Source organism: Oncorhynchus nerka, linkage group LG9a (assembly GCF_034236695.1).
Source record: "Oncorhynchus nerka isolate Pitt River linkage group LG9a, Oner_Uvic_2.0, whole genome shotgun sequence".
In the NCBI taxonomy this organism is placed as follows: domain Eukaryota; kingdom Metazoa; phylum Chordata; class Actinopteri; order Salmoniformes; family Salmonidae; genus Oncorhynchus; species Oncorhynchus nerka.
The window spans coordinates 45,210,358-45,237,796 of NC_088404.1; the positions used below are offsets into that span (position 1 = coordinate 45,210,358).

The 27,439-nt window shown below is 46.6% G+C and overlaps 1 protein-coding gene across 9 annotated transcripts in view; it reads right to left on the minus strand.

Annotated features, from left to right (window-relative positions):
* Positions 1–2,104: 2,104 nt before the first annotated feature.
* The window catches only part of akap13 (A-kinase anchoring protein 13), a 94,387-nt gene continuing 69,052 nt past the window's right edge, over positions 2,105–27,439 (minus strand). The window contains exons 12-39 of one of the 9 annotated variants that reach the window (XM_029668316.2): positions 27,152–27,208; positions 26,327–26,386; positions 25,126–25,294; positions 24,840–24,939; positions 23,754–23,864; positions 21,497–21,539; positions 21,264–21,378; positions 19,230–19,386; positions 16,284–16,351; positions 15,939–16,002; positions 15,427–15,574; positions 15,070–15,182; positions 14,543–14,689; positions 14,085–14,338; positions 13,833–13,958; positions 13,514–13,631; positions 13,082–13,333; positions 12,794–12,870; positions 11,833–12,014; positions 11,324–11,406; positions 11,013–11,213; positions 7,228–7,392; positions 7,050–7,120; positions 6,473–6,517; positions 6,193–6,240; positions 5,604–6,068; positions 4,998–5,334; positions 2,105–4,863 (exon numbers count right to left, since the gene is read on the minus strand). In XM_029668316.2, the coding sequence (XP_029524176.2) occupies positions 4,805–4,863; positions 4,998–5,334; positions 5,604–6,068; positions 6,193–6,240; positions 6,473–6,517; positions 7,050–7,120; positions 7,228–7,392; positions 11,013–11,213; positions 11,324–11,406; positions 11,833–12,014; positions 12,794–12,870; positions 13,082–13,333; positions 13,514–13,631; positions 13,833–13,958; positions 14,085–14,338; positions 14,543–14,689; positions 15,070–15,182; positions 15,427–15,574; positions 15,939–16,002; positions 16,284–16,351; positions 19,230–19,386; positions 21,264–21,378; positions 21,497–21,539; positions 23,754–23,864; positions 24,840–24,939; positions 25,126–25,294; positions 26,327–26,386; positions 27,152–27,208 (3,835 nt within the window). In that variant the 3' untranslated portion in view covers positions 2,105–4,804. Of the gene's footprint in view, positions 4,864–4,997; positions 5,335–5,603; positions 6,069–6,192; positions 6,244–6,472; positions 6,518–7,049; positions 7,121–7,227; positions 7,393–11,012; positions 11,214–11,323; positions 11,407–11,832; positions 12,015–12,793; positions 12,871–13,081; positions 13,334–13,513; positions 13,632–13,832; positions 13,959–14,084; positions 14,339–14,542; positions 14,690–15,069; positions 15,183–15,426; positions 15,575–15,938; positions 16,003–16,283; positions 16,352–19,229; positions 19,387–21,263; positions 21,379–21,496; positions 21,540–23,753; positions 23,865–24,839; positions 24,940–25,125; positions 25,295–26,326; positions 26,387–27,151; positions 27,209–27,439 lie in introns of all 9 variants that reach the window. The other 8 variants (XM_065022638.1, XM_029668320.2, XM_029668318.2 and 5 more) reach the window with 8 other exon arrangements.

A 27,439-nucleotide genomic window follows, 5' to 3' on the forward strand; every position in this document is an offset into this window, starting at 1 on the left:
AGAAACACTGGAAACAGTGCGTAGAGCCGGCGCAGGATATCCTGATCCGAGGAGGCGTACTGGAGACCAGGAGCGCTGAGCCGGCACAACCCGTCCTGGCCGGATGCTCATTTTCGCACGGCAAGTGCGGAGAGCTGGCACCGAGTGTACCGGGCTGTGAATGCGCACTGGAGACACAGTGCGTATCGCCGCATAACATGGTGCCTGAACAGTCACACGCTTCTTAAAGCGAGTGCGGGGAGTTGGCTCTGGTCTGGAACCTGGCTCCGCCAACCACCCCGTGTGCCTCTCGTGCTTGCGTCGGGGTTGCAAACCCCGGAGTCGTCGTTGATGCTCCCCTGCTGCGTCCATCTGCTCCCATGGAAGGCGATCCTTTCCGGCCATGATTTCTTCCCACGTCCAGGATCCTTTACCGTCCAAAATATTCTCCCATGTCCATGATGTCTGCTCCTCCTGTCCACGCTGCTTGGTCCGTTTTTTGGTGGGCTCTTCTGTCACGTTCATCATAAAGAGTGGACCAAGATGCAGCGTGATATGTTGCCAACATAAATCACTAATCACCTAGATGACCCACCCTAGTCACTATCACTCCCCAACCAACATAGAGAATAAACAGCTCTCTATGATCAGGGCGTGTCCATATGTAGATGTCTTTATTAGAATACCACTATATTTCCCTTGACGGAGTGATGCTGAATGAAAAAAAATTAACTCCAGCTCTCCACTATGTTTACTATCACACCGATCAGCTCATTGAGGTTTGTCCTATAATACTGTGTGTAAAAGGAGAATAATGACTCATGTCACCAGGCTGCCACTATTGTTCTAGCGAACATACGGACGATATTTATATGCCCATCGTCACGCAACACAACAAAGGCTCAGGTTTCTTTTGATTGTTTGTCCCTTTCCTTTCTTCCCCCAGATGGAGCAGAATGGCTTGGCTCTTTCACATTACACACCAATCTGCACCAGGAGCTGGAGAAAAGGTCACTACTGACTGTGAGCAATGCATGATAATATCATCCTTCACAAGCCAAATCTTTGCTGATCTGCTCTGCTCACATTCTAATGGTGTGACAGGTTGCCCAGTCATTCTTCCACTGCAGTGGAGGGAGAGAGGGAGGGAGGTAGGGCCGGGGGATTTGGAAACACTTTGAAAAGGTCATACTAGCAAAGATGATTATGTGGTTTGGTGAAGTTATAATGGCAGACATCTTGTAGGCTGGAGCTCGGGGGCCTTTCGGAATGTATATAGATCTGGACCCGAGTGACATTTCAGAGAATCTGCCAGAGAATGCTCATTACAGCCAAAGACAACGGTCTGTAATCCTTATCCAAATACCATTATCAATCTGACTTTAAACGTCAAATATGGATACTAATTTGGACAACATAAAATTCAGTAAGACAGAAACTAATGGTGGTTAATGGGTTAGTTATACCACTGGTATTTTCATGAGTTAAAAAAATATTTGGATGAACCGTTCTTTTTATGACAAACTTGAGAAAAATGAGTGCATTCTTCTGTCAACACTTGGGATAAGATGAAGATTGGATCTGATTACAAACCATTTTCTTACCTTAAAGTCCTGCGTTCCTCCTATGCGCAGTGCGGTATGGTGCAGGCCAGCTGGGCAGGGTCACTTGTCACGGACAAAGGCAGAGCTAGTCACGTCCAGAAGTGGGCTCCGCCACATCCTCTCCCACAGAATCCCTGCTGAAGCCACTCTCAGCCCAAAGAGCTAGCAGTGAGCTGAATGAAGAAGCAAGCTTTAGTGAGAAAAAACAGCATATTTCTATCATGTCAATGGAATTGAACCCACCAGCTCAAAGACAGACAACGTCCCCTGCAAGGAAGAACGGCAGAGAGAGAGAGAGAGAGAGAGAGTAACAACAGGTGGCTAAATCAAACATACCCTCCATGCAGTTGGCATCAGTCAAGTCAATTAAGGCATACATTCACCCAATAACTGAGAAACACGATCCTGTCCTGACTCACTGGCCATTATGTGTGGTCCAGAGGTACACCAAAGCCATTCTATTCTAGTACAAGCTATTAACACACGAAAACAAGGGGAGAAAATAGACACAGACACACATCTCAGTTGACAAACAATAATAGTTATTTATTAAGGGGAAAATGAATGTACATTTTATGCCTCCAAAACAGGGAGGACACTGATAAATAAAGCCTCATTATAAAAAGCTTAAATTGATCCAAAAATCCAGAATCAATACTTTAAAAGTTGAATTTGTACATGACACATATTTACATAATTGTTGCTTTGCCCTTTTTTTTATTTATTTTTTTACATGGAATTCAGCAAGAAAATAAAAATTGTACCTTTTTAGTACAAACAACAGTTTACCTTAAAAGCACTGGTTTACAGTATCACTGTCAAACACACTCCAACCCCTCACAGATGCTGGTTAATAGTGCATTTCAATTTGAGCATAATATCTTTGCATTTGCCACAATGCGTCATGTACAACATTTCAGAGCTACTGTAGCACTGCTCAACTTCCACACCATAGACAGCCATGACAGTTCATGTTGACGGGATAATTAGCATATATTCCTGGAGGAATATAAAGTGGTAGGGTAGGATCTACTGTAGGTGCGTTCACACCTGTCAAAAGTGGAATCTGTCTATTAATGCAAGTCAGTGTGTGAATGACCCAATCAATCAAAATGCCAAATGATCCCTTCCTATGCTTTCACTTTTCTAAAATCACTAAGCAAGGCCATAATACACCATGTTAACGTGGTGATTCACGTTTTATATACATGACCAGGGGGAGTTGTTGTGAGATATCAAGATGACAAATGCCACAGTGTGAATAGTGGTGGGAGAAATTGACAAAGCTCTCTGTCTGATGGTCAAAAAAAAGGCAAGATTAGCCAAGGCAGAAAGAAATAAGCAGAACAGTTATGAGTTAGTGATTAGCACCATATTTCAGTTTTACAGACAGTCAGGAGAGGGGATGGCCTTGCTGTGCATTCGCTTTCAATTCTGCTCATCGGCAGAAAAGAGAAAGAACATACCTCTGCTGAAATATTAGGCTTTATGCAGCTCTGGTTATACGAATCAAAACCTGAAACTGGAGCGTGGATGGGGGAAAAAAATCAATGAATAAAATCCAGGGACATTAATTATTCTGGACCATTTGTGAGGCACAAGAGAGTTTATGGCACCACAGTCCATCAATACAAGAGCAGACTGCAGGGAAAATAGGGAAATATGGGGTTGTCCAGAGTAAAGGTTCGGTTTGGTTTTAATAAAAGAACAGCCTGTCCCGCAGGCTGATTTATCAGTGTAATTCCAATGGGATTAACAAAGGGAATGGTCGGTCAGGTCTAGATTAATATATTCCAATATCAGCATTCAGATATTACTATGGGAAGATAATCAGAATTTCGGTCCATTCTAGTAAAATAGCTATTCCTTAGTTTCGACTCAGTCTGGGTCATTTGAATGATTGTCACTCAAAGTCAAGGAGAAAGTCTCTTCTCTTGTAACAGAGTGAATATAATCTAAAGTGCTCATCACCTTCAAACCGTGTGTGCCAGTATTGCATTGCAGTGATTGACAAAAAAAATGGTTCACAAATTCAAGTGTGCAGTGGAGGAATACAACAAGTACCGCAAATGTTTCTTCTACCCATTCCGTCTGCTGGAACCGTAACAAACACTTTTCATCAGTACATTCAATTGCAAAGTGGACAATTATCTCCCTTACAGACTCTCTTTCTTCCTCATTTGGCTCTCTCGCTCTCTCTGAGACATGCTCATCTTTCTCTCCTCTGCTATAAGCTATTCTTTCTGTTTGCTTGTCTTCCATTTCTCCCAGACTCATTCATCCTCCTCTCATAACTCTGAGTCAGTCATGTTTCCTCTGCCCGGACCTTGAGTCGCTTTTCTTTAGAACTTTTAAAATGTTACCTTTTAGTCATTTAGCAGACACTCTTATCCAGAGCAACTTATAGGAGCAATTAGGGTTAAGTGCCTTGCTCAAGGGCAAAACAACAGATTTCTCACCTAAGCAGCTCAGGGATTCAAACCAGCAACCTTTCGATTACTGGCCCAATGCTCTTAACCACTAGGCTACCTGCCACCCATTTAAGTGATTACATTGCATAACTTTTGATGTAGAGTTGATGGGAGAAATTAGCCTCTAGTTCCTTACAGACGGGAGTGAAGCATTATGGGGCCCAGTGTTAAGCAATACCTTAACAAGTATGACAAGAAACACCATTATATAAGCTTGACTCACTGAACTGGAGTTGTTAAATAGTGTGTATGCTCTCTTTTGTCATTTTGGCTATTAGGGTATACTTGAATTTGCAAAATGCAGAACATTCTATAACAGGTCCCACGGCACCCGCAGATCTTCCCTTCGGATAGAAAATGAATGTTAGCTACTGTATACTTCATGAATGATAAAACTTCCTCTAGCCATGGTATAACTCCTGAAACTGTCCAAATTATATCTGAACACTATCAAAGCCAAGGCAACCAACCCATGCAAGCCAGTCCAATCCATGCCACATCAGACTTGCAGAATCCTAATTCTGTTCATCCAAAAGTCACAACTCGACACTTCAGAATTGCTGGGAAGCGTCTGCATGTTTCCCTATAAAGGTCACAGGAAATGCTCTAGTTGTACTTCCTGTCCATGGCCATCCCCTTCAGGTCAATGGGGTGCATATCTATCTTCCCACACTAGTACAGAGTCTGGGCAGTCAGCTGATGCAGTCACTGTGAGTGTGGGGCATTGTGGAATAGTGGAGGATCAAGGAATCAGCAGAAGAAGATCTCTCCATCGGCTTGAAGCTCTGTGACCCCAGTGTTCTGGGGATCTGTGTAGAAGAAAGATGGAGGTATAATTGAATTAAGACTACACTGTAACAACATCCCTCAGTGTCTAGCACAGGTAAGTAGACTTTTACCATGGCTCTATTTTCCTTACAAAGACGTGTGCTGCTTGTTGTACCTGGCTGTGATTGCTGTCCCTTCCCCTTCTTCTTCTTCTTCTCCTTCTTGTCCTTGGTCATGGCCAGCTGCATCAGGCGGTTGGGGATTTGGTTCTGGCCCTCTGTGCTGCTCTGGGTCTTAGAGCTGGCGTTGGAGGAAGAGGACGAGAAGGGGTTCAGGTTCTTCCCTTTCCTCTTGGAGCCCATCCTGAGAAAGGGTTCTTTGGTGGCGGGGGAGGAGGACAGCTCTGCCTCCCCTCCACCAGGCTCTTTATCCAGAGAGGTGGAACTCTGGAACTTCATGGACTCCTCTGAGGTGGTGGAGGGCGTCCGCTGGGTCCTGTGTGCCTGCTCTGCCTACCGATCAAATCAAACACCACGCAACGAGAAAAATAGTTAGCTTTAGGATTAGAAGCTCAGGCTTGAGCCCAGGTGGAGGTTAGGGTAAGCAGTAAGTAAAGGGTTATTCTAAGGGCATCACTAAATAATGTATGTGTAGTCATTTGTGGTAAAAACGCTGTCACATAATAGCAGTTACGTCCTTTCTGGAGCGCAGTATTATAAGGTGGCAGACGGAGAGCAATGAGCAGCACGGTGGGATTGCAGAACCAACTGTTCTAGCTCACCTCAGCCTTTTTCATCTGCTCCACCATCTCAGCCTCCCGCCGCAGAGTATCCCTGTCTCTGTCCAGCTTCCTCTGGGCGTCCCTCAGCCTCTCCAGATCCCTCTGATACTCCTCCTTCCTCTTCTGCAGCTCCTGCCTCTCCTCATCCAGCTGCCCGCGCTTCCTCAACGTCTCCTCGTCCTGCTCTTTCACCTGCGCCTCCCTGTCGCTCAGCCCCGACTCCCTCACCTCCCACTCCCTCTCCCTCCTCCTCCTCTCGTCGGCGTGGGCCGCCTGCTGGCGCTGCAGGTTGGCCACCTCCTGCCTCTGCTTCTCCAGGCTGCGCTGCTTCTCCTGCTCGATCAGGGAGTTGGGCCGCGAGGAGGAGGAGGACAGGGAGGAGGTGGAGGAGTGGCGGGAGGCTGGCCGCTCAGCCAGAGCATGACGCTGGTCCTCGATGAAGGTGTCCTGCTGAACCACCACTGCCTGCAGAGCACACACGGATGTAAACAGTTTTATCCCCTATACTAATGGATCGCGTGTGTGTCTGTGTGCCTGGTTAGCAGCTCTTTGTGGTCTAGAGAGGAGATGTGAGGAAGAGTGTCCGTACCTGCAGCGTGTTGAGGAGATCATGGAGATATGTGACACTGTGGAGGACCTGCTATTAGTCAGGAAGAGAGATGATAAAACACTTCACTTCTGCATATGGTTACACAGTAGGTACACATACAATAAAATACTTCCTATGAAATAACCTACTGCATAGTGCTGTCCAGCAGAGACTAGAGAGGCGTGGGAGCAAGTAGTAATGCCTCTCTCACACAGCCAGTTAGTCAGTCAGGGATGTACAGTATGCTGGTAGTGTAACATCGCGTGGGAGTCAGACCTACCTCACTGTTCCTCTTGAGCAGCAGCAATAGGTTGTTGTTGCCCCCCTGTGGATGAAGACAAGCACAGCTGCAGTTAGTTACTGAGATATTAAGGAGCTACTGAGGCGAGGGGCCATGTTAATCACCCCCCCGGAGGAAGAGCTTGATCCCACCTGCCTGCCGGAGAGGCCTGGGCCTGAGCAAAGGAGATTACAGGCGTTCAAAGCACAAGACTGCTCCCACACAGCCCGGCCCAGGGGCATCACCTAGCCTAATGGAGCCTTAACGATATGGACTTCCTCAGCTTAGTTCAGACCTCAGTCCAGGGCCCAGGGCCGGGCTAATGTCTGTCTGTTAATGTCAGTGGTGGTGATGGGCAGAAGCAGGCCTATTGAGACACAGCTCAGTTTAAATCCCTTCTGATGGCATGGGTTAGGAGAGTTCAAACGAATGTAAAGTTCATGCACAAAGTGCACTGTGTGTGCGTGGTGTGTGTGTGTGTGGTGCGTGTGCATTGTGGTGGGTGTATGTTGTGCGTGCATCCTTCACAGTGGCTCACTCACACACACACACATTCTTAGAGCTTAGTTGTAATTACCTTCTTCAACACACTGTCTGACTCAGTCCTCCGAAGGTCTAATGAGTCCTCCCCCTCTTCTTTTTCTCCATCTGGAATGAAAAAGAGGACACCTTTAGCCCACAGCTACTGTTAACCACAGTCAGCTGCAGTACGACAGCCAGTCAGGGTACATCGGAAGAGAGGGAGGTGTTCTTACTCTTGGAGATGTTCATCTGGTGGCTGTCGAAGCCTCCGAAGGTCTCAGCGCGACGAGGCAGACAAACCGGCCCCACACTAACCCCCGATGTATCCTGGGTACTGGACACCTGCTGCCCCACGGCCCCGCCCAGACTGCCATTCACCAGCACATGGAGAGTCTCCACTGAAACGAAACAAACAAACCACACCCGTGAAGATAGGTCCTGCACTCTGGTGTAGAGGGCTACAGAGATCATTGCGGCGTGGTTTGCATTTTTCATGCTGAGGGCGGGAGAGGGCAGGCGGTCAGACAACTGCAGGATTAATACTTTTTTTTCTGGTGCAGAATATTTGGAAACGATAGTCTTTCTGCCTTGTATGCGTTAGCCTACATATTGTATTAAAATAACATGTTTTTCACGTTATTCATACACTCTCAGAATTCGCTGCTTCAACTTCAGTAGCCTACCTCTCCTAGTGTGGCGTGTGAGATCAAGTGTGCCTAGTGTATGTTGCCTATGCATGGGCTGAACATCAGACAGCGGTTATCTTTCCAAGGAAATGAACTTAACTATGATCAGGCTGTGGTTTACTACAGTGTCTGTAAATAAATATTGATAACGGAAAGAAGTGGACGGCGCTCAGCCAAAGTGAGTCGAGCTGCAGTCAAAACACTTGATCATCCAATTCATGTGGTTTTTCTGCAAGTGGGAGGACCATGTTAGGATTTATGTAAGATGTTCTCAAGACATTTGTTTTACCAGACATCAAACCATTATAAGTAAAGTAGTGGTATGGTGGTTTTAAAGTAAGTAGTAGGCTGTTCATCTTCAAATATGAGGTAATCAGTTCTTCTGAATATTCTCTCATCATTGATTTCATTGACTAATTTCAGCAATTTGAGTTTTTCTTGAGTGTATCTGGTATTTTATTAGGATCCCCATTAGGTGTTGCGAAAACAGCAGCTTCTCCTCCTGGGGTCCAGAGAAAACATTAATAGACAAGAACAGCCCAGGAGGAGCTGTGCGCAAAGCATGCATATGGGCTACCATGGTGAATGAGCGTTTTCAATAAATATTGGTTACTCATTTATCTGACTCTGGCAATATCCAAATATGCCAAACTTAGCGCAAGTGTCCCGCACTTATCAGACTTGCTGCTTCAAGTTCAGTAGCCGTACAGCACATGTGAGATCTGGTGCGCGTGTGGTCTCAATCAAATAGCCTACAGTAGAGGCTATAGCCTATGTATGGGTGGAGAAGCATCGGGCAGTTATCTTTCCAGGGACATTAACTTCCTAAATATGATTAGCCTATAGTTTACTACATTGCCTAGACATACATATTAATAACTCACATTTGTCCCCGTCTGGAACTCACTCCGCTCCTAAAAGGTCGGCTATAAGACATAGCCCTCGTCTAGCCTATTGGCTGATATAGCCCAGTAATACCGATGGCCTAATATAATAAGCCACGTGAGAATATCTAGTAATTTAACCTATTTCTTAGGTTATTTTTCCACTTTTTGTTTTTGCATATTTTGTATACATTTTATATATAGTGAGCTGCGTTACATACGCCCTAAATAACATTGCGAGACAGCGGTTGGGTTCGCGACAAGTTCTTGCAGGAGCGGATGGGAGTTGGGCAGAAAGCCAGCAGGAGGGAGCGGGCGGTGCGGGGTGAAAAGCAGCGGGCGGTGCGGGATGAAAAGCAGTGAGAGCAGAGGGTGCGGGATTAAAAGCAGAGGGAGCGGCGGGTGCGGGATGAAAAGCAGTGGGAGCAGAGGGTGCGGGATTAAAAGCAGAGGGAGCGGCGGGTGCGGGATTAAAAGCAGAGGGAGCGGCGGGTGCGGGATGAAAAGCAGAGGGAGCGGCGGGTGCGGGATGAAAAGCAGTGGGAGCAGAGGGTGCGGGATTAAAAGCAGAGGGAGCGGCGGGTGCGGGATTAAAAGCAGTGGGAGCGGCGGGTGCGGGATTAAAAGCAGTGGGAGCGGCGGGTGCGGGGATTAAAAGCAGTGGGAGCGGCGGGTGCGGGATTAAAAGCAGAGGGAGCGCGGGTGCGGGATTAAAAGCAGTGGGAGCGGCGGGTGCGGGATTAAAAGCAGTGGGAGCGGCGGGTGCGGGATTAAAAGCAGTGGGAGCGGCGGGTGCGGGATTAAAAGCAGAGGGAGCGGCGGGTGCGGGATTAAAAGCAGTGGGAGCGGCGGTTGCGTGATTAAAAGCAGTGAGAGCAGAGGGTGCGTGATGAAAAGCAGTGAGAGCGGCGGGTGCGGGATTAAAAGCAGTGGGAGCGGCGGGTGCGGGATTAAAAGCAGTGAGAGCGGCGGGTGCGTGATTAAAAGCAGTGAGAGCAGAGGGTGCGTGATGAAAAGCAGTGAGAGCGGCGGGTGCGGGATTAAAAGCAGTGAGAGCAGAGGGTGCGTGATTAAAAGCAGTGAGAGCAGAGGGTGCGTGATTAAAAGCAGTGAGAGCAGAGGGTGCGGGATTAAAAGCAGTGGGAGCGGCGGGTGCGGGATTAAAAGCAGAGGGAGCGGCGGGTGCGGGATGAAAAGCAGTGAGAGCAGAGGGTGCGGGATTAAAAGCAGAGGGAGCGGCGGGTGCGGGATTAAAAGCAGTGGGAGCGGCGGGTGCGGGATTAAAAGCAGTGGGAGCGGCGGGTGCGGGATTAAAAGCAGAGGGAGCGGCGGGTGCGGGATTAAAAGCAGAGGGAGCAGAGGGTGCGTGATGAAAAGCAGTGAGAGCAGAGGGTGCGTGATGAAAAGCAGTGAGAGCGGCGGGTGCGGGATTAAAAGCAGTGGGAGCGGCGGGTGCGGGATTAAAAGCAGTGGGAGCAGAGGGTGCGGGATTAAAAGCAGTGGGAGCAGAGGGTGCGTGATGAAAAGCAGTGAGAGCGGCGGGTGCGGGATTAAAAGCAGTGAGAGCAGAGGGTGCGTGATTAAAAGCAGTGAGAGCAGAGGGTGCGTGATTAAAAGCAGTGAGAGCAGAGGGTGCGGGATTAAAAGCAGTGGGAGCGGGCAGTGCGGGATGAAAAGCAGTGGGTGCGGGCGGTGCGGGATGAAAAGCAGTGGGTGCGGGCGGTGCGGGATGAAAAGCAGGAGGGAGCGGGCGGTGCGGGATGAAGAAATCAGGCCCGCGCAGACCTCTACTCTGGTGCTGTATTCTTGCAGTGCCGTGACATAAAATCATTCACAGTTGTGTGCTGTTTATCATTGCTATTTGCCAGGTCTTGTGACCATTGCCTGGTTACATGTACGCACACGCACACACATCGTACTGTACGATTTCAGTAAAGACTACTACACACACTACTCTATCAGCTGAAGCAACCCGGTCAGACCTACATAAACTGGCTTACTTAGGGAGGAGAAAAGGAGGAAAATATCAATATCTGGCCCATTACTCAACCTGCAGCATTAAAGCAATCCATTTGTTTTCTTTCTACACAGCTGAATCAGATTACACTTATGCATTGATTCCATCCCTGTCTGCAGAGGAAAAACAAGGATATAAATAACTATGACAAGTAACCATATATCACTCTGACTTAGGTCAAAAACGTGTTTTCAGCAGTATTCTGTAATCTCTCTGCCCTGGTCTTTCAGCTGCTACTGGCATTATATTATATAGAGGGGATTTTCAGGTAATTCCCTGATTACTTCTGATTGGTTCTTTGTGTCTTCAGGGGAAAATCACTGGTTGGGCCATGTGACCAAGTAATTCAATAGGTCACCAATGATTGGATAAAGGGTCACCTGTGTTGTGTGTGTGGTCTCTGGGCAGCCGACCGCCCACTCTTGACTCACCTTCCCTCAGGGCATCCTTCATGATGGGCTCTCCCTTGGTGACGTAGTCTGGGGTGGCTCTGAACAGCATCTTGGTCCTGATGGACTGGGCTGGGCTGGTCTCCTCCGCCGGGCCGCTGCCTCCCTCACACATGTCCCTGAACACCTTAACCTTCTCCTCCAACAGACACACGATCTGCTCGTCCTTCTTCCTCAGCAGCTCTGAGAGGAACAGACAGAGAGAGACCCACTGTGGTTATGACCCGTCTATCACGCCACTGACCACCGCTTTGGGACAAATGGTTAGCAGAACAAAAGAGAACCGGTTTTACCTCTCATCTCCCGCGCTTTGGTCTCCAGCAGTCTCTTGTCTTCCTCCGTCTCACTGGGGATTCCCTCATCATCATCCTTCTCTCTGTTCACATACACAACCAGTTATCAATCAAACCATTTACACTGCATGTGATAAAAACTATGTATAAAAAAAACATTTTTTTTGTAAACTAACACTCACGTCTTTACTTTTTTCCCTACTAGCACTGACTTTGCTTTTAGCTTCTTTATTGAGGAGAAATGTACTTACAATGACTGTGATATGTGGTTGTCCCACCTAGCTATCGTAAGATGAACGCACTAACTGTAATTCACTCTGGATAAGAGCATCTGCTAAATGACTAAAATGTCAACGTAAATGTAGTGTCAAGCTAATATGCTCTATACTGTATCTGTGGATATACAATGTGTGTGACATATTCAAGAATAATAGAATTGCTGTGGTCTGAGGGGCTTCTCCCATTCAAGTATTTCTATATCCATGTGTGTTCCTGTCTAACTCACTCACATGGAGTGCATGGCATCCTGTATGAGCTGCATCCAGGTGTTGCGTTCCTCCTTGGTGCTGGCCAGCACCTCCACCATCTCTGGCTTCTCTATGCCTGCTGTGATCAGGAAGAGACCCCTCTCCTCGTTAGCCACCTCCCGCACAATCAGCTTCTGCAGGGAGATCACCGTGGACCGCTGGTCCTGAGGGATGGGTGGAGGGGAAAGACAGAGGGAGGAATGTAGGGAGAGGCGAGAAGAGAGAGAGGGGGTGGAGGGGAAAGACAGAGGGAGGAATGGAGGGAGAGGCGGGAAGAGAGAGAGGGAAGGAGCGGGAGGAAGGAGCGGGAGGAATGGAGGGAGAGGCGGGAAGAGAGAGAGGGGGTGGAGGGGAAAGACAGATGGAGGAATGGAGGAGAGGTGGGAAGAGAGAGAGGGGTGGAGGGGAAAGACAGAGGGAGGAATGGAGGGAGAGGCGGGAAGAGAGAGAGGGGGTGGAGGGGAAAAACAGAGGGAGGAATGGAGGGAGAGGTGGGAAGAGAGAGAGGGGGTGGAGGGGAAAGACAGAGGGAGGAATGGAGGGAGAGGCGGGAAGAGAGAGAGGGAAGGAGCGGGAGGAAGGAGGTGAAAGGATGTTTAGACCAGAGTTCTATTGAAGGATGTATAGACCAGTGGGAGGTTTCTATGGAAGCTACTTTGGGGAAATGCAATGTTTAGCCCAAGGAAAAGGGAACTGAATGAAAACTCCAATCTTCACTGAACGATTTAAAAAACTGCAGGATAGCAAAGTGTAACCATGCCAATGTCATTAAAATGTGCATTTACCATACAATAGCCTTGTGTGCCAGTCTTACACAATATAGCTGGTAAAACATAGATACACCTGTATTGTTACAGCAGAGCAAGCTAATCTTGCAGTAAACTAATACTTGTATTGTAAAAAAAAAAAAAAAAAATGATAATGAATAACAAACATAACATACCAGTGAGGCAAAGACATATTTCTGGTCTTTCTCCTGGAGGAACACAAACACGTCAGACAGCAGCATGGCCTGGACATCTGTGGAAAATAACAGAGTCGGGATCAGTGGAGGAGAGAAGGGGGGGGGACGTAGAGCGATAAAAGAGAGGGAGAAAAGGGCAAGAGAAATACAGAAAGAGAGGAGAGGATGAGAAAGGGAGGAGATGGCGAAAGAGAAACGGATTGAGAGGATAGACAGGAGAGAGCAAGAAAGAGAGTGAGACCGTGATAAATGAGGCTGGTGCCGTACCCTTTAGCCTGCCTGCAGAGTTCTTGAGCTGCAGTGGTCCGTCATGCAGCAGCCGCCTGCCTCGCACCAGGTCCTCCCGTGCAAACATCTGTCCGCTCTTCATCCTCTGAATGGACTTGCTGTCCGTACGGCTGTACACCTCTTTTAACCGTTTCTTCTTGTCGTGTTCGTTCACCTTGCTGTCCACCGTATTTAGAATCTCCTTCACCAGCCTCAGAGCCTGGGTTATATCGTCATGGTCCTCCTCGTTCTCTGCACATGTCAAAGATCAGCATGTCACTTCAATACATATTGTCCAGAGGTCAAGACTTCCCAACAATCTCCATCGCGGTTCTTTCTGCTACCAAGTGGCATTCAAAGCATAAAGAATAACACTATATAACAATGATCAGTAGAGGTGCAATTATAAGTCTCACAGGAGGTGTCTCTCACCTTTTGTGTGCTGCAGTATCCTCTGTAGTAACACAGGGTACTTGGTTATTCGCTGTGTCACTAATAAGATGCACTCTGGGATGCCTAGTCTTCGGACGATTGTGCTGCTCATCTTTTTCTGATAAACAAATAAAATAGAGATACTCATATAGTGCTTCATACAATTTAATGATGACTTTAGCAGATGTCAATGTGTGTTTAAATGCAAAAAACAACAACAACAGAGTGTTGGCACCCCCTGGTGGAGAGAGGGATTATTTTCCATACATTATAATGGTGAGACTAGGATGGGTAAACAAACATCATGCTGACACCATACCTTGATAAAGGCTTGGAAGCGTTTGTCTTTGGTGTGAAGCTCCTTATAGAAGTTGACCGCCTCGTTGTGGCGGCTGCAGAATTTCCCATAGACTTTCTTCATGCGGTCGGCATTGGGACCCGAGAACTGAACACCACACAAGAAAATCCCGTGAGATTACTACCAACAAACCGATTAGCCTAATAATCAACATTTCCACAACATTTCCACAACGTCATCTAAACTCCCGAGCCCCCCCCCCCCCATGCTGACCTGTGAGACGAGCACGTCTCCTATCTTGCGGATGAGGAAGCTACCGTCGTCCCGGCCCTCGATGGACGATTTCCGCTTGAGTTCCAGGAGGTGTGCGAAGAAGTGTGTGTGTAGTTCCAGGAGCTCGTCCAGCATGGGGAACACTCGCTCCACCACCTGGGTATCCAGTTGCACCTCCTTCTGCAGGCCCTTACTGTACACCTCAGACATGATCCTCAGTGTCCGCACATGGTGCATCTCTGTCTGGACCAGCTCTGGAGAGGATATATGGTTAAAGATGAGGGGTTATAGAGTGAATTCCCAATGAACAGCACCCTACGATTGCGTTTGTACTGAGTAACAGATATCCTAACCCGCCACGCTGATGATATGATAACATCTCAAATAAATTGCGTGAACGAAAACAAAGTGTATCCCGGTGAGATGGCATGAGTGGTAGCACGACAGTGTCCTCCTACCGTAGATGACGTCCTGTCTCTTGACCACCTCCTTCTTGAGCCCCTTCACATACTTCTTGTCCACAGTGAAGGTCCAAGAGTCCGCCTCCAGATCCTTGGACTCCGCCTCAAACTCCCCCATCAGCTGGCTGTCCATCATTTCAGTCCCTACGGCAACAGACAGGAGCACATGAGGACTTGCTGTACGGTGTTCACCGTGAGCAGACGAGCACGCTCCTACACATACACGGTTCATTATTGAGCGAGGATCAATACAATGTATTAAAACATTGAAATAAAACAGCTGAAAACATTGGAGGCAATCTGAACATGTTGAATGTGTTTCACATTTGCTCACTCATTTGAAGCGATCCCTTCAATGATGGGGGAACATGATTAGACAATACAGGCAATGATGGGGGAACATGATTAGATAATACAGGCTCTGTGACTTGGGGAACATGATTAGACAATACAGGCTCTGTGACTTGGGGAACATGATTAGACAATACAGGCTCTGTGACTTGGGGTCTCTCAGGGTAACTCACCTTCATCGGTGAGAGACTCAGTGGACTCGTTGACCTTGGAGATCTTGTGTAGTGAGTCTGTGGACTGGGACAGGTACTTCAGGCCCTTCAGAGGCATCTCGTCCATCAATGGCCTGCACGGACAGACAGACGGGGTGAGAGAGAAACAGAGTTAGTGAAGGAGGGGCTATGAGAGTGAAAACATAAGTCCCTTACACACTCCGGCTGCACAATTGCGGTACAATGCATTAGACACGACACTTGGGATAGAACAGGTCCAGTAGTGTTCATGAGCGCGTCGGCATGAGAATGTACAAGCCGAGTATGTGAAGGGGGCGATGGTGAGCTGGTTGCTGGTTGAGTGGTGTTGTGTCTCACCCTGCGATGTTGCTGATGGAGATGCTCTTGGACAGGTTGCTGGAGAGGATGCTGGTATTCCTGCGAGGCACCACCGGCGCCACCATGGCCTGGTCATCAGGGGGCAAGATGGCAGACCACGGACGCTCCCGAGACGCCGCCGACGTGGCTGATCACAAACACAGAAATGAGTATATATATATTTCGTAGGAGGTGTGGGTGCACATAAATGCACAGGCAGCCTACTGCACATGGACACAAACGTACTGTACTTACAAATATACATGCAGTAGTTGAGAATACATACATGCAGTACTTGAGAATCAGTGGAGGCTGCTGAAGGGAGGACGGCTCGTAATGGACTGAATGGAATGGTATCAAACACATGGAAACCACACGTTTGATACCGCTCCATTAACCGCATTCCGGCCATTAGTGAGCCGTCCTCCCCTCAGCAGCCAGATCACAGACATGGACACAGGTTTGATCAGAAAGACAGACATGGAATTAGTGGACAGAGACGTATGTATTACATTTACTTCTCAACATGACTCCGGACACCGACGCAGAATCTACCACGGTCTGCTGCTTCTGCTGCTGAAAAACACAACGGAAATGCAGTATCACGTATTACGCTAAATCAATGCCAATAACAAGCCTGTTACCCATTCATTCACACGTTAGACAGAGACTGATCAAATCAAATCGTATTGGTCACATGCGCATGTTTAGCAGATGTTATTGCGGGTGTAGCGAAATGCTTGTATTTCTAGCTCCAACAGGGCAGGCACATTCTGTTCCTGTGTGTGTGTGTGAGTGAAGACGCATTGTAGATGTGAGTTGAGATGCATTACAGACAGAGCAGAGCCAAACGTTACCTTCATTTTGACCTGGACACACACAGGAAGACTGTCTCTGCAGCCCTTATGGACCTGTGCATTGCAGTCTGAAACGATCAGAAGAAAAACAACATTAGGACAAAGAGTTGGTCGAACAATCGGTCAAACACTGCCGAAAAAGCCTCCACTCATCTCACGGGACAGAATACTGTGATTCTAATGTAAGTAGAAAAAATACAACCTTACACCTGCATCACGTGACTCATACCAAGTCAACACAGCTTCGTTCACCTGCATCACGTGACTCATTCCAAGTCAACACAGCTTCGTTCACCTGCATCACGTGACTCATACCAAGTCAACACTGCTTCTTTGAACCACCCTAAACTAGAGAAACAGGAAACTCTAATCTGAAAACGCTGAGAAAATGCAGGCGCCATCAAAAAACAGCTCATCTAACCACATAAAAGCAACACAATGACTAACAGAAGAATCGGGGATTAATGTGGAGTATGAAAATGCCATTGAGTTCAAAGAGTTCCTCTGCACCTCCAGCCCATCCAACAAACACAACAACACTTCAGGGAGGGAACAGAAGGAAGACAACAATGAACAGGCTGTTGCGCTCTCCCAGATGGAGGTACTAAACAGTGAGAGGGGATTGTGTTGTGCAACAGGGTGTTGCTCTCTCCCAGATGGAGGTACTAAACAGTGAGAGGGGATTGTGTTGTGCAACAGGGTGTTGCTCTCTCTCCCAGATGGAGGTACTAAACAGTGAGAGGGAATTGTGTTGTGCAACAGGGTGTTGCTCTCTCCCAGATGGAGGTACTAAACAGTGAGAGGGAATTGTGTTGTGCAACAGGGTGTTGCTCTCTCCCAGATGGAGGTACTAAACAGTGAGAGGGGATTGTGTTGTGCAACAGGGTGTTGCTCTCTCCCAGATGGAGGTACTAAACAGTGAGAGGGGATTGTGTTGTGCAACAGGGTGTTGCTCTCTCCCAGATGGAGGTACTAAACAGTGAGAGGGGATTGTGTTGTGCAACAGGGTGTTGCTCTCTCCCAGATGGAGGTACTAAACAGTGAGAGGGATTGTGTTGTGCAACAGGGTGTTGCGCTCTCCCAGATGGAGGTACTAAACAGTGAGAGGGGATTGTGTTGTGCAACAGGGTGTTGCTCTCTCCCAGATGGAGGTACTAAACAGTGAGAGGGGATTGTGTTGTGCAACAGGGTGTTGCTCTCTCCCAGATGGAGGTACTAAACAGTGAGAGGGAATTGTGTTGTGCAACAGGGTGTTGCGCTCTCCCAGATGGAGGTACTAAACAGTGAGAGGGGATTGTGTTGTGCAACAGGGTGTTGCGCTCTCCCAGATGGAGGTACTAAAAAGTGAGAGGGGATTGTGTTGTGCAACAGGGTGTGTGCCCTTCAATTTTTCCGTGGCCAGCTTGTGGGAGTTGTTTTGATTGTGTGTCAAACACAGATCCTGACAGACTGAATCTCTCAATGTTGAGCTGAGAGAACAGAGAGAGGAGGCAGGTGTCCATTAGAATAAACTCTATTTGTTTATATTTCAGACGAAACTCCCTCACTCTCCACAAAGCACTATTTGACTTTCTAGCTAGGAGATAGAGGCGAGGATTAGTCACTGATCAAGGTACCTCTGAATAACTAGGTCAATTGTCAAAACTAAGGGCTTGTTTCAAATCTAGGTCCGTGCTCGTCAAACCCTATGTGGGCCGCAATGCTGTGAAACACTGCATGTCTAAAACTAAGTCACTTCTGAGAAATGTGCCACGTAAACCTAACTTAGGGTTTACAGTACAGGATCCTCCGCTAGTGTGTGAGACAGACAGACAGACAGACAGACAGACAGACAGACAGACAGACAGACAGACAGACAGACAGACAGACAGACAGACAGACAGACAGACAGACAGACAGACAGAGACAGGATGTTCGTCACCACACAGCAAAGTGCAGAGAGACAGAACCGAGCTGTAAGAGCAGAGCTGACTTCTCCCAGCTGTGTCAGGGGCAGGGTGATGCAACCCAGTGAAAGACTGAGGGGACTAGCTGGGCCGGGGGCCACATCCGTCCCCTGTCCCTGGTTCCATCTAACCACCCACCCCCTCTTCACTGGGACAGACCCACCCAGTCCATCACACTTCAGAGAGACTGACAACAAAACAAAAGAGAACTAGGCTTGGGAACTAGGCTCTGCTGTTCTAATGCAAGCTGCTGTCCATACAAAGATGGTGGGAGGAATGTACATACATGCCGTGACAGAGAGGTTCTATACGTCCACTTCTGTTGGCCCCAAAACAAACAACATCCTCTTAAGTTCTCCTCAGACAGATCCTCGGCGTGTAGGATTTCCTGTGTTTTGCTTAGTATGGACTTTCTCAACTAGACAAGCTGACTAGGCCGTTTCAGGGAACTGAATATAGTAAGCAGTCCCCACTAGGCAGGGTAGCCTAGTGGTTAGAGCGTTGGACTAGTAACCGAAAGGTTGCAAGTTCGAATCCCCGAGCTGACAAGGTACAAATCTGTGGTTCTGCCCCTGAACAGGCAGTTAACCCACTGTTCCTAGGCCGTCATTGAAAATAAGAATTTGTTCTCAACTGACTTGCCTAGTAAAATAAATAAAAAATATATTAAAAAATTATCACATGGCTTGGAGCCAAAGTAGGACGTTCCATCACCATATACACAATGACTGCAAACACAGCTTGGGCCCCTGAAAACCTACAGGTAGAAACCCACGGTAATTGTCCAGAGCAGCACCAATCATAGGCCTATATAACCACCATGTAAAGAAATAGGGGTTTTGAGGGGTTAATAAAACTAGAGCAGTGTCTCTTAACCCTGGAACAAAATGAATACGTTGTGTACTGTGGAGTCTGGTCTCTCATAACACCCGACGTGGGCTGGTTGAGGAGGAGGAAGAGGAGGAGGAAGTGGTTTACAGAAGAGGAGGGGGTGTCTTACTGGTACAGAGGAAGGCTTCTTTAGTGTTGATGGGTTTGTTGCACTGGTGGCAGGTTGTGGAGGGGGCTGGGTTCACAGAGCTGAAGAGATGGCCGTTCAGGGTCTTCTTCTCCTTGCAGTCTTTCTCCTTACCCTGACTCTTATCTTTGTCCTTCTCCTGTTAGAGATACAAAGACAAAACGCCATCAATTATCTGAGTCAAAGCACAGTGATGCTTTCGGTAGTTAAGCAATCAAGGTCTTACAAATAGATCTCACGCTTGGATAATAGTTAGCCAAAGACGTGATGCATGAGTCACTTGCACAAAGATATACTGAGGAAGTATGCTGACATCATTGACCACTAGTCAAAACGGCATGTGTTTTGGCAGTCTCAAAAACACATTCCTAATATTTCCGTATTTTCTATCTAGAAGTCTCATTCACAAACAGAAACTTAATTCCGACAAATGGTTACAGTATATCAACGTAACCACATACAATACACCAGGCTGACAGAAAACACACTATCGGGTGTATTGTACAGATAGACACTAATTCATGACGGGTACAGGAAACAACCAATATCCTATGATTCTGACTCAACCTAAATAAGATTCTAAAATCAATTCTCCTGAAAGAGGGAAGAATATGTGGTGAGAAGAGAGTGTATCATGATGTGTTCCCGTCTGAGCCGTGAGCCAGGCACTAGCCAACTCTAAACAACGAGGCTGGAGACACTTCTTCCCCTTCTCATCAAGACACAAGTCACAGGCTGCCAACGAAAACCCTGCACTGTTCGACGTCATAGAAATAAACTCGTAGATATGATAAACAAATACAGTAAAAAGTGACATTGGGAAAGTGCGAGGCACACCTTCGACATGCAGTAGTTAGTGACTAACTACATTATGGTGACTAACAACTCCCGGTTTCTTCCCAGAAGTCCCAAATGACCAATATCCCCTACCTCATCCTGTCCTGCCTCAGCCCTCAGCTTCAGGGAGCGACCGTGTGCCAGGAGACGTCTACACAACATTACAGTAACAGTCTGTCTGTTCGCTGGTCTGGAACAAAAGGCGCTACAGCCTCTACAGACAGAACACTGGCGTTCCCATGACGCCAGCCATCAGCCCACCAGGAGGAAGTGAGATACCATGTGTAGGATGAGGGGGGTGGTGGAGGGAGATCTGTGCTGTGCCTCTGCTGTATTCTGCCGTCTCTGTTACACAGCAGCCCCACTGCAGCTTCCGGCCCCCGGCTCGCAATCTCAGCAAATATTTCTACAGTATGTACAATGTACATACTTTCAAGTATGAACAAGTCTTAATGGAAATAACATTTATTTTTGGGGATACAATCACAGGGAAATAAAATCACATGAGAACTGTGTTGATGCATGGTCTGGGCGTGACTGTTTTTTATTGTAATGTTATCAGGAAACATGGTAGAATTAAGTCTAAGAGAGTGGTTTGTTTTCGCAGAAGCAGTGATGCCATACAGACAGCTTTTTGAGAAAGACCACAGCATGCCTCTGTTTCCTGTTTGACTTCCCTACTGCGTGCAGAACAGGCGCCTCGCTCTGCTACTCACACCTCACAGGCGGATACACTTACCTAACAGAAGGATACTGTAAATCCCTTCTGAATACATGTACTCTGTATAAATGTATCCATAGAACTGTATGTATTGAGAAGCCTTTGAACACCTAATAATCCATTTGATTTAACGTCAGAAAGACCAAGAGGGAACAATAGCGCTAGGGTCAGAGTGAAAATGTACTACTGGGGCTTCTTCAATTCAATTAACCAATATAACTTGATTTATCCTCTCACATACAATTCTGAGCCAGGCTCTGTGCTCTGCTAGTGCAGGAAGTGGGGGAGAGGAGGAAATGGAGGAGGAGGAGGAAAGGAAGAGAAGCAGGAGGAGGAGAGGAGGAAACGGAGGAGGAAAGGAAGAGAAGCAGGAGGAGGAGGAGAGGAGGAAATGGAAGAGGAAAGGAAGAGAAGCAGGAGGAGGAGGAGAGATGGAAATGCTGAATGGACAGACTCACCTTGTTCTTCTTAGTACTCATTTTGCTCTTGAGGTAACTGAAAGTGCGGCTGACCTTGGTCCCTTGTCTCCCCTCAGTGTAACTCCGCAGGGGACCCGGGTCCTCCTCAGAGATGCTGAACCAGACAAGGAAAAATGCACTGAACATACGGCCATTTACACTTGTTCTGCTGGAGAAATAGCAATCAGAGTACACATTGTAAGGCCCCATTGAAAAGAAAGCCTCTGTCGTACCTGTACTCTAGTGATCCAGAGGTGCTGGAGTAGGATCCCATTCCTACGGTAGAAATAGAGAGAGGGGGTGATGAGCTGGACCAATGGAAGCATGTTGAAATAACATGTTGAAATTACAGACTGGAATTCCACTGTATAAAATCATACAGACTTACAGTATATAACCATGAAACAGGCTTGTCATATTTTTTTTTATCAGAATTGTGGTTCAGTACATGTATAAATGACATATTACATAATCATTACAAGACATTTCCAAGCAGAGGTGATATCACATAACACGTTTGTACAAACATCCAACTGAACCAGTGGGTACTTGGTAGGACGGGTTACATGTGGAATTGCACACTGGGTAATATGGTTAAGGACATAGCCAATTAACATCAAGCCCCCCAAAAAATACATACACTACCGAATGTGAACAATAGACAGCATATATTTACAGTAGTAGTCATGGGCGGCCAGTAATAAAGAAAGTTACTAGGGGCAAAACACAGTCCTCCGGCAAAGCTCAATAAGGCACACATCACGTGACAAACACAGTCCCCCAGCAAAGCTCAATAAGGCACACATCACGTGACAAACACAGTCCTCCAGCAAAGCTCAATAAGGCACACATCACGTGACAAACACAGTCCTCCAGCAAAGCTCAATAAGGCACACCACGTGACAAACACAGTCCTCCAGCAAAGCTCAATAAGGCACACATCACGTGACAAACACAGTCCCCCAGCAAAGCTTAATAAGGCACACATCACGTGACAAACACAGTCCTCCAGCAAAGCTCAATAAGGCACACATTACGTGACAAACACAGTCCTCCAGCAAAGCTCAATAAGGCACACATCACGTGACAAACACAGTCCTCCAGCAAAGCTCAATAAGGCACACATCACGTGACAAACACGGAGACATTTTCAAAAACTGCCATGCAACATCTCTTACAGCTCTTAAGCTGCAGCTCTGAAACGCTAGAGCCGCGAAAGCCCTCTGAAACGTCATCCCCCAGTAACGGCCCGGCCAGGGATTTTCTTCCTATCGTTCGCCCCCAAAATAATATACAAGCCGTTGTTACGAGGCTCAAAGGAGTGTGAAAGCAGCAGTGAAATTTCCTAAAGGAAACTCAATCCTTTTTAGCAGCTGTGAAGCCCAAAAGGAACACTTTGAAATGTGTTTATGTGGATTTCAAAGAATGGAGGCTAGAGGGAATAAATAGAAGTGATGGAAAGAAAAAGGGGAAGAAATATGTGGGAAACTCACAGGGGGGACATAATATGCATGGCAGCCATGTCAGATACAATAGGAAAAGGGCTACTTGGGGACCTGGGGAAATCTGTGCTAGGAGAACACTGATTCTTTAGCGTTCGATACCAATAGTGGGAAATAGATTCTGGGGTCATGGGCGTCTCCTGCAGATATTCATTAAGGGCTGAATGATGAATGATGATGATGATGATGATTCCAGATGGCTGACTGGACTGCAGAGGGCTTTTTACTCTGAAGCTGCAGTATTTATTCGTATAAAAGACCTCATTGAGTCTGCTGCTGTTGCTAGGTTTTCAGCCGTGTACAAATCGTTCATAAATACAACGCTCTTAAAAGGACAAAATAGTCAATCTTGTCCTTGACTGTTTCATGAACATTTAATAAATATGTGAACATCTTGGCGGATTTTTATTTATTTATTTTGAATTAGACTGAAATGAAAAACATGGACATGGTTTGGCATAATGCTGTCATTCTTCTTCAGTCCTGGTCTTGGTAACCAAGATTTTCAGAACTAAGCTGTAGGCATTGCTTTCATAAAATAGATGAAGCCATAGTCAGAAAATATCATAGAGCACAATAACTTACCAGACACAATTAGTGCACTGGTCAGACTCGCCCAATTTACAAGACCTAATAGTCTATGTGGAAGCAATTGTCTTATTCTATTCATAAACACTTTGCTTGAATTTTCACTAGATCGACATTCATTACCAGTGCAGTTTTGGTGACTGCAGATGAGAACCTACTTCTTTGAAAACAAAGCTATGTACATGTTGAATTTCTCTCAAACCAAATGACTTGTCGACAACTTCAGAAACATTGACCCTGTTAAGGGGAGGGGACCAAACAGAGATTAGGGTTGGATTTAGAGTTTAGCGGGATGTGATGTCCGTTTAGTGACACGGGCAGAAGAAGAGGCACACTACACAGGAAGCAGCCAGGGGCTAGGTGGGAACTCAGGGCGTTCTGGGAGCTGTACAGTACTTACTCACAACCTCCTCCTCATCACTGGAGGAAGAGCCAATAGAAAAGAATGTTCTAGATTTGGGGATGCTGAAGGAGAAGGAGATGCGTCTCTTTGGTCGAGTCCGTCCGCTCGCTATCCAGTTCAAGGGTACAAAAGACATCAAATCACGCGTTAAATGAGCACAAGAACCTGGGCCGAACCTCAATGCCTTCCAAGTGATCAGCCCTACACAGACTTGACCTCATTCCCTAGCAAGTGATTGAATGAGTGACACCCCACACAAAGGGACAGGGAAACCAGAGAAGGGAGAAATCCCCGCCCCCAGTGATAGTGAGGAGAAGCTGTAACAGTAGCCTCTGTTAGCCCCAGAGGAGATTGGGATTGAGAGAGTGAACTAACCACCTGATTGGATGCTGTCCCTGTCAACTGTCTGGAAAATGAACAGCAGAGGTACAGAGAGACAATGGACCTGAAGGATGAGGTTGGAAACAGCAGGTGACAGGAGACTTGATTGTTGGATAGATAGAGGCCTGGCCTTTTGTGCCACCATGCCACCACAGACAGAGAGAAGGCTGTAGGGCAGGGGGGTCAAACTCATTCCACAGAGGGCAGGGTCTGCAGGTTTAAAAATGTTTCCCTTTCCTGCAGTCACATGACCAACTCGCCCTCTAGTGGCCTCATGGGTGGAACGTTATTCATATTTTCCATAATTGTATCATTTAATAAACTTTGTTTTTTTTTTACACTGAAAATCCTGTGTTTCTATGTCATATTTCAGTCTTCTGCAATGTATATAAAGTGTAATATTGCAATTCAAACTCAAAATTGAATCAATTTCAACATATTTTTTTTAAGCCCATAACCATATGTGTGAGGTGTATACTTTTGTTTCTAAGTAGATTTCTTTAAGACTACCAAGAAACACTGTGACACTAATGTAGCCCACTTCAGTACAAGGTTAGGGGAGTTCCTTACTAATCAGTGACCTTAAGTACAAGGGTGGAGCGAAACACTCGCATACACCAAGGCCCTCCGTGGAATGAGTTTGACATGTGTGCTGTAGAGGGGAACCCAGAGAAAGTGTTAATGTGTTAGAGTGAGCCTCACCGTCCAGGTCTCTGTGACTGATGGCCAGCATGGACACCGACTTGGTGAGCGCTTGGTGAGGTATGAGGGGACGTCTCACAGGCAGAACTCTCCCTGATAGCTGAAATAGAGGAGAGAGAGAGTGATCAGTGAGCTGTCTGCAATCAAATAAAACACAATTTCACTCAACTACTGTGCATACAGAGAACCACTCTACACGGGAAGTTGCAAAGATTCGGCGATTGCGCAAGTCTTTGCGCAAGCAAGACACAGGACCCCTATGGTTAAGATAAGCCTGGACACATACCTGGCTGTCGAGGCTGCTGCAGTCGCCAAGGTCTGACTCCTGCTCCTCTGTTAGGGACAGAAGCGAGCCTCTCTCCTCACTGTCCAGGCGGGTCACACGTCCAGCGCTCCCCACGTCGGCGGAAGACTTCCCAGCATCCTCCTCTCCAGCCAGGCCCTCCAAACTGTAACTGCAGCCACAACACAACAAAACTGTGTGAGTTATTGAAAGCATTTTGCGTCGGGACAATAGATACTAACGCCCAGAGAGATGTTTAAACCACAGGCAGGCAGTGAATTCACACCCAGCAGATCCTCGTGCTCCAGGCAGATGATCAATCAGCTGGTTCAAAACTGAAACCAGACAAGTGTAGCGCACAAGTACATGCACATGTAGACACTGAACTAGATCCCTGCAGGACGGCAGTGAGGAGGTGATGGGAGGAAGGAAGGAAAGCATGGATAGCCAAAGAGGAATAAATGAACACCAGCACAAACAGGAAGGACCACATACATGCAAACCGAAACATAATATAAAGGGCAAATAACTGAAGCATAATACATATTTCCCCCCAAAGCTTCAATTTCAGGTTGGCAACCTTTAGTTTAGTTGATTAAAAAGTGTAGAACATTTAAGACAACAGAACAATTCATGTTAAATAACAGCTATCAAATAACACACTTGAGATCATGAATGTATAAGAAATCAGCATTCAGTATTGGTGTACAAAAAAACTAGCACCTCGTTCCCGACTGTGATGATTGGTCCTCTCACTGAAGCTGCCAAGCGAGGTAACTGAACTCAAACCATAACTCACATGTACGGCTCACTGATGACGATGCGTATACTGGTTGTTTTAAGCTTTGCCATAGTTAACCAGCAGTGTAGCAGTAAAATACGATTGTTCTAAAGATGCTTGATGCTTCCTCTCTAAATTCTAGCTTCCTTGTCTCTGAGAGTGAGCCAGAGCGAGAGAGGCAGAAGAGAAGTGACTGCATCCCTGAGGTCGACCACGACCGACCAAACAAAGTGACAAAGACAAAGAGACCACAGTGAAAGCAGCAGTGACACACACCAAGCCAGATACAGTACATCCCGCACAGAACATGCAGGGGCTCCCGTCTCTTTTGTATCTCTCATCTTGTTAATCCTCCTATACTGTCAGTGCATTCTTTCCATCTTTATTTCTCTCCCAGTTAGTTGACACACAGTGATGGCATACCTTCTGCTATCAATCTGTTCCGGGTGAGGAGGGGGGATGTTGGAGGGACACCAGCTCATACTGACAGGGAGATGCCAGGGAGAGGGATGGAGAGGGACATGAGAAATGGGTGGACAAAGGGAGAAACAGGGTGACGTTATTACAGGGTGAAGGGGGGTCAAAGGTGAAAGTGGTGGGTTAATGATTAATCCTGCAGTCGGATGTTATTAATATTGTTCATTATTTCATCATTAATAAACATTATTTTCTTTTTTTACACAAGAAATCTGAGGTTTCTTCTATGGCAAATGGTTTTGTTATATTTCAGTCTTCTGTGATGTATATAAAGTATAATATTGGGATGCAAACTCAAAATTGAATATATTTCAACTCTATATCTGACATGGTAAAGGTGTCTTCCTTTTAAGCCCACAACAATGTGTGTGAGGTGTATACTTTTGTTTCAAAGTAGATTTGTTTAAGACTACCAAGAAAAACTCTGTGACCCTGACTAATTATTTTATTTTATTTATTTAACTAGGCAAGTCAGTTAAGAACAAATTCTTATTTACAATGACAATGATTTAGCCCACTGCAGTAAAAGGTAGGCTTTTTCCCCCCCATTGGGAGTGGTTTGATAAAGTATTTTATTGGGGGGAAAAACCTTTTTGCTTGGTTTCCATTCTCTCCAGACATAATTTGACAGTACTCTCATACTGTTTTAGAAAGGACTTTTCCATAGCATATGTGTGATAGAGGTAAAAGTAGGTTTAGCATTTTCTTCCCGTAATTGCAACACACCAGGGAGAGTCAGAATGGAAACATTGAGAAATAACAGTGTGGTACCTTCTCCTATGAAACGTTGGCTTTCGAGGCTTCCCCTCCCCTTGACTTCGCAACGAACTGAGAAGATGAATGGAGAGATGATCAGAAGACAGGAGAGGTGGGATGGACAGAGAGAGATGGGAGCACTGACAGTACAATACATGACCAAATGGGTGAAAATGAGCGAGAAGGAATTGGTAGCAATAAAAACAAAGGCTATTCAAGTCAAGCCTCTGGATAGTGTCTCAGTGTCGCAGACTGAAACATTGAGCAGAATGAGTGATGTCAGAGGAGTGATGGTACAGTACT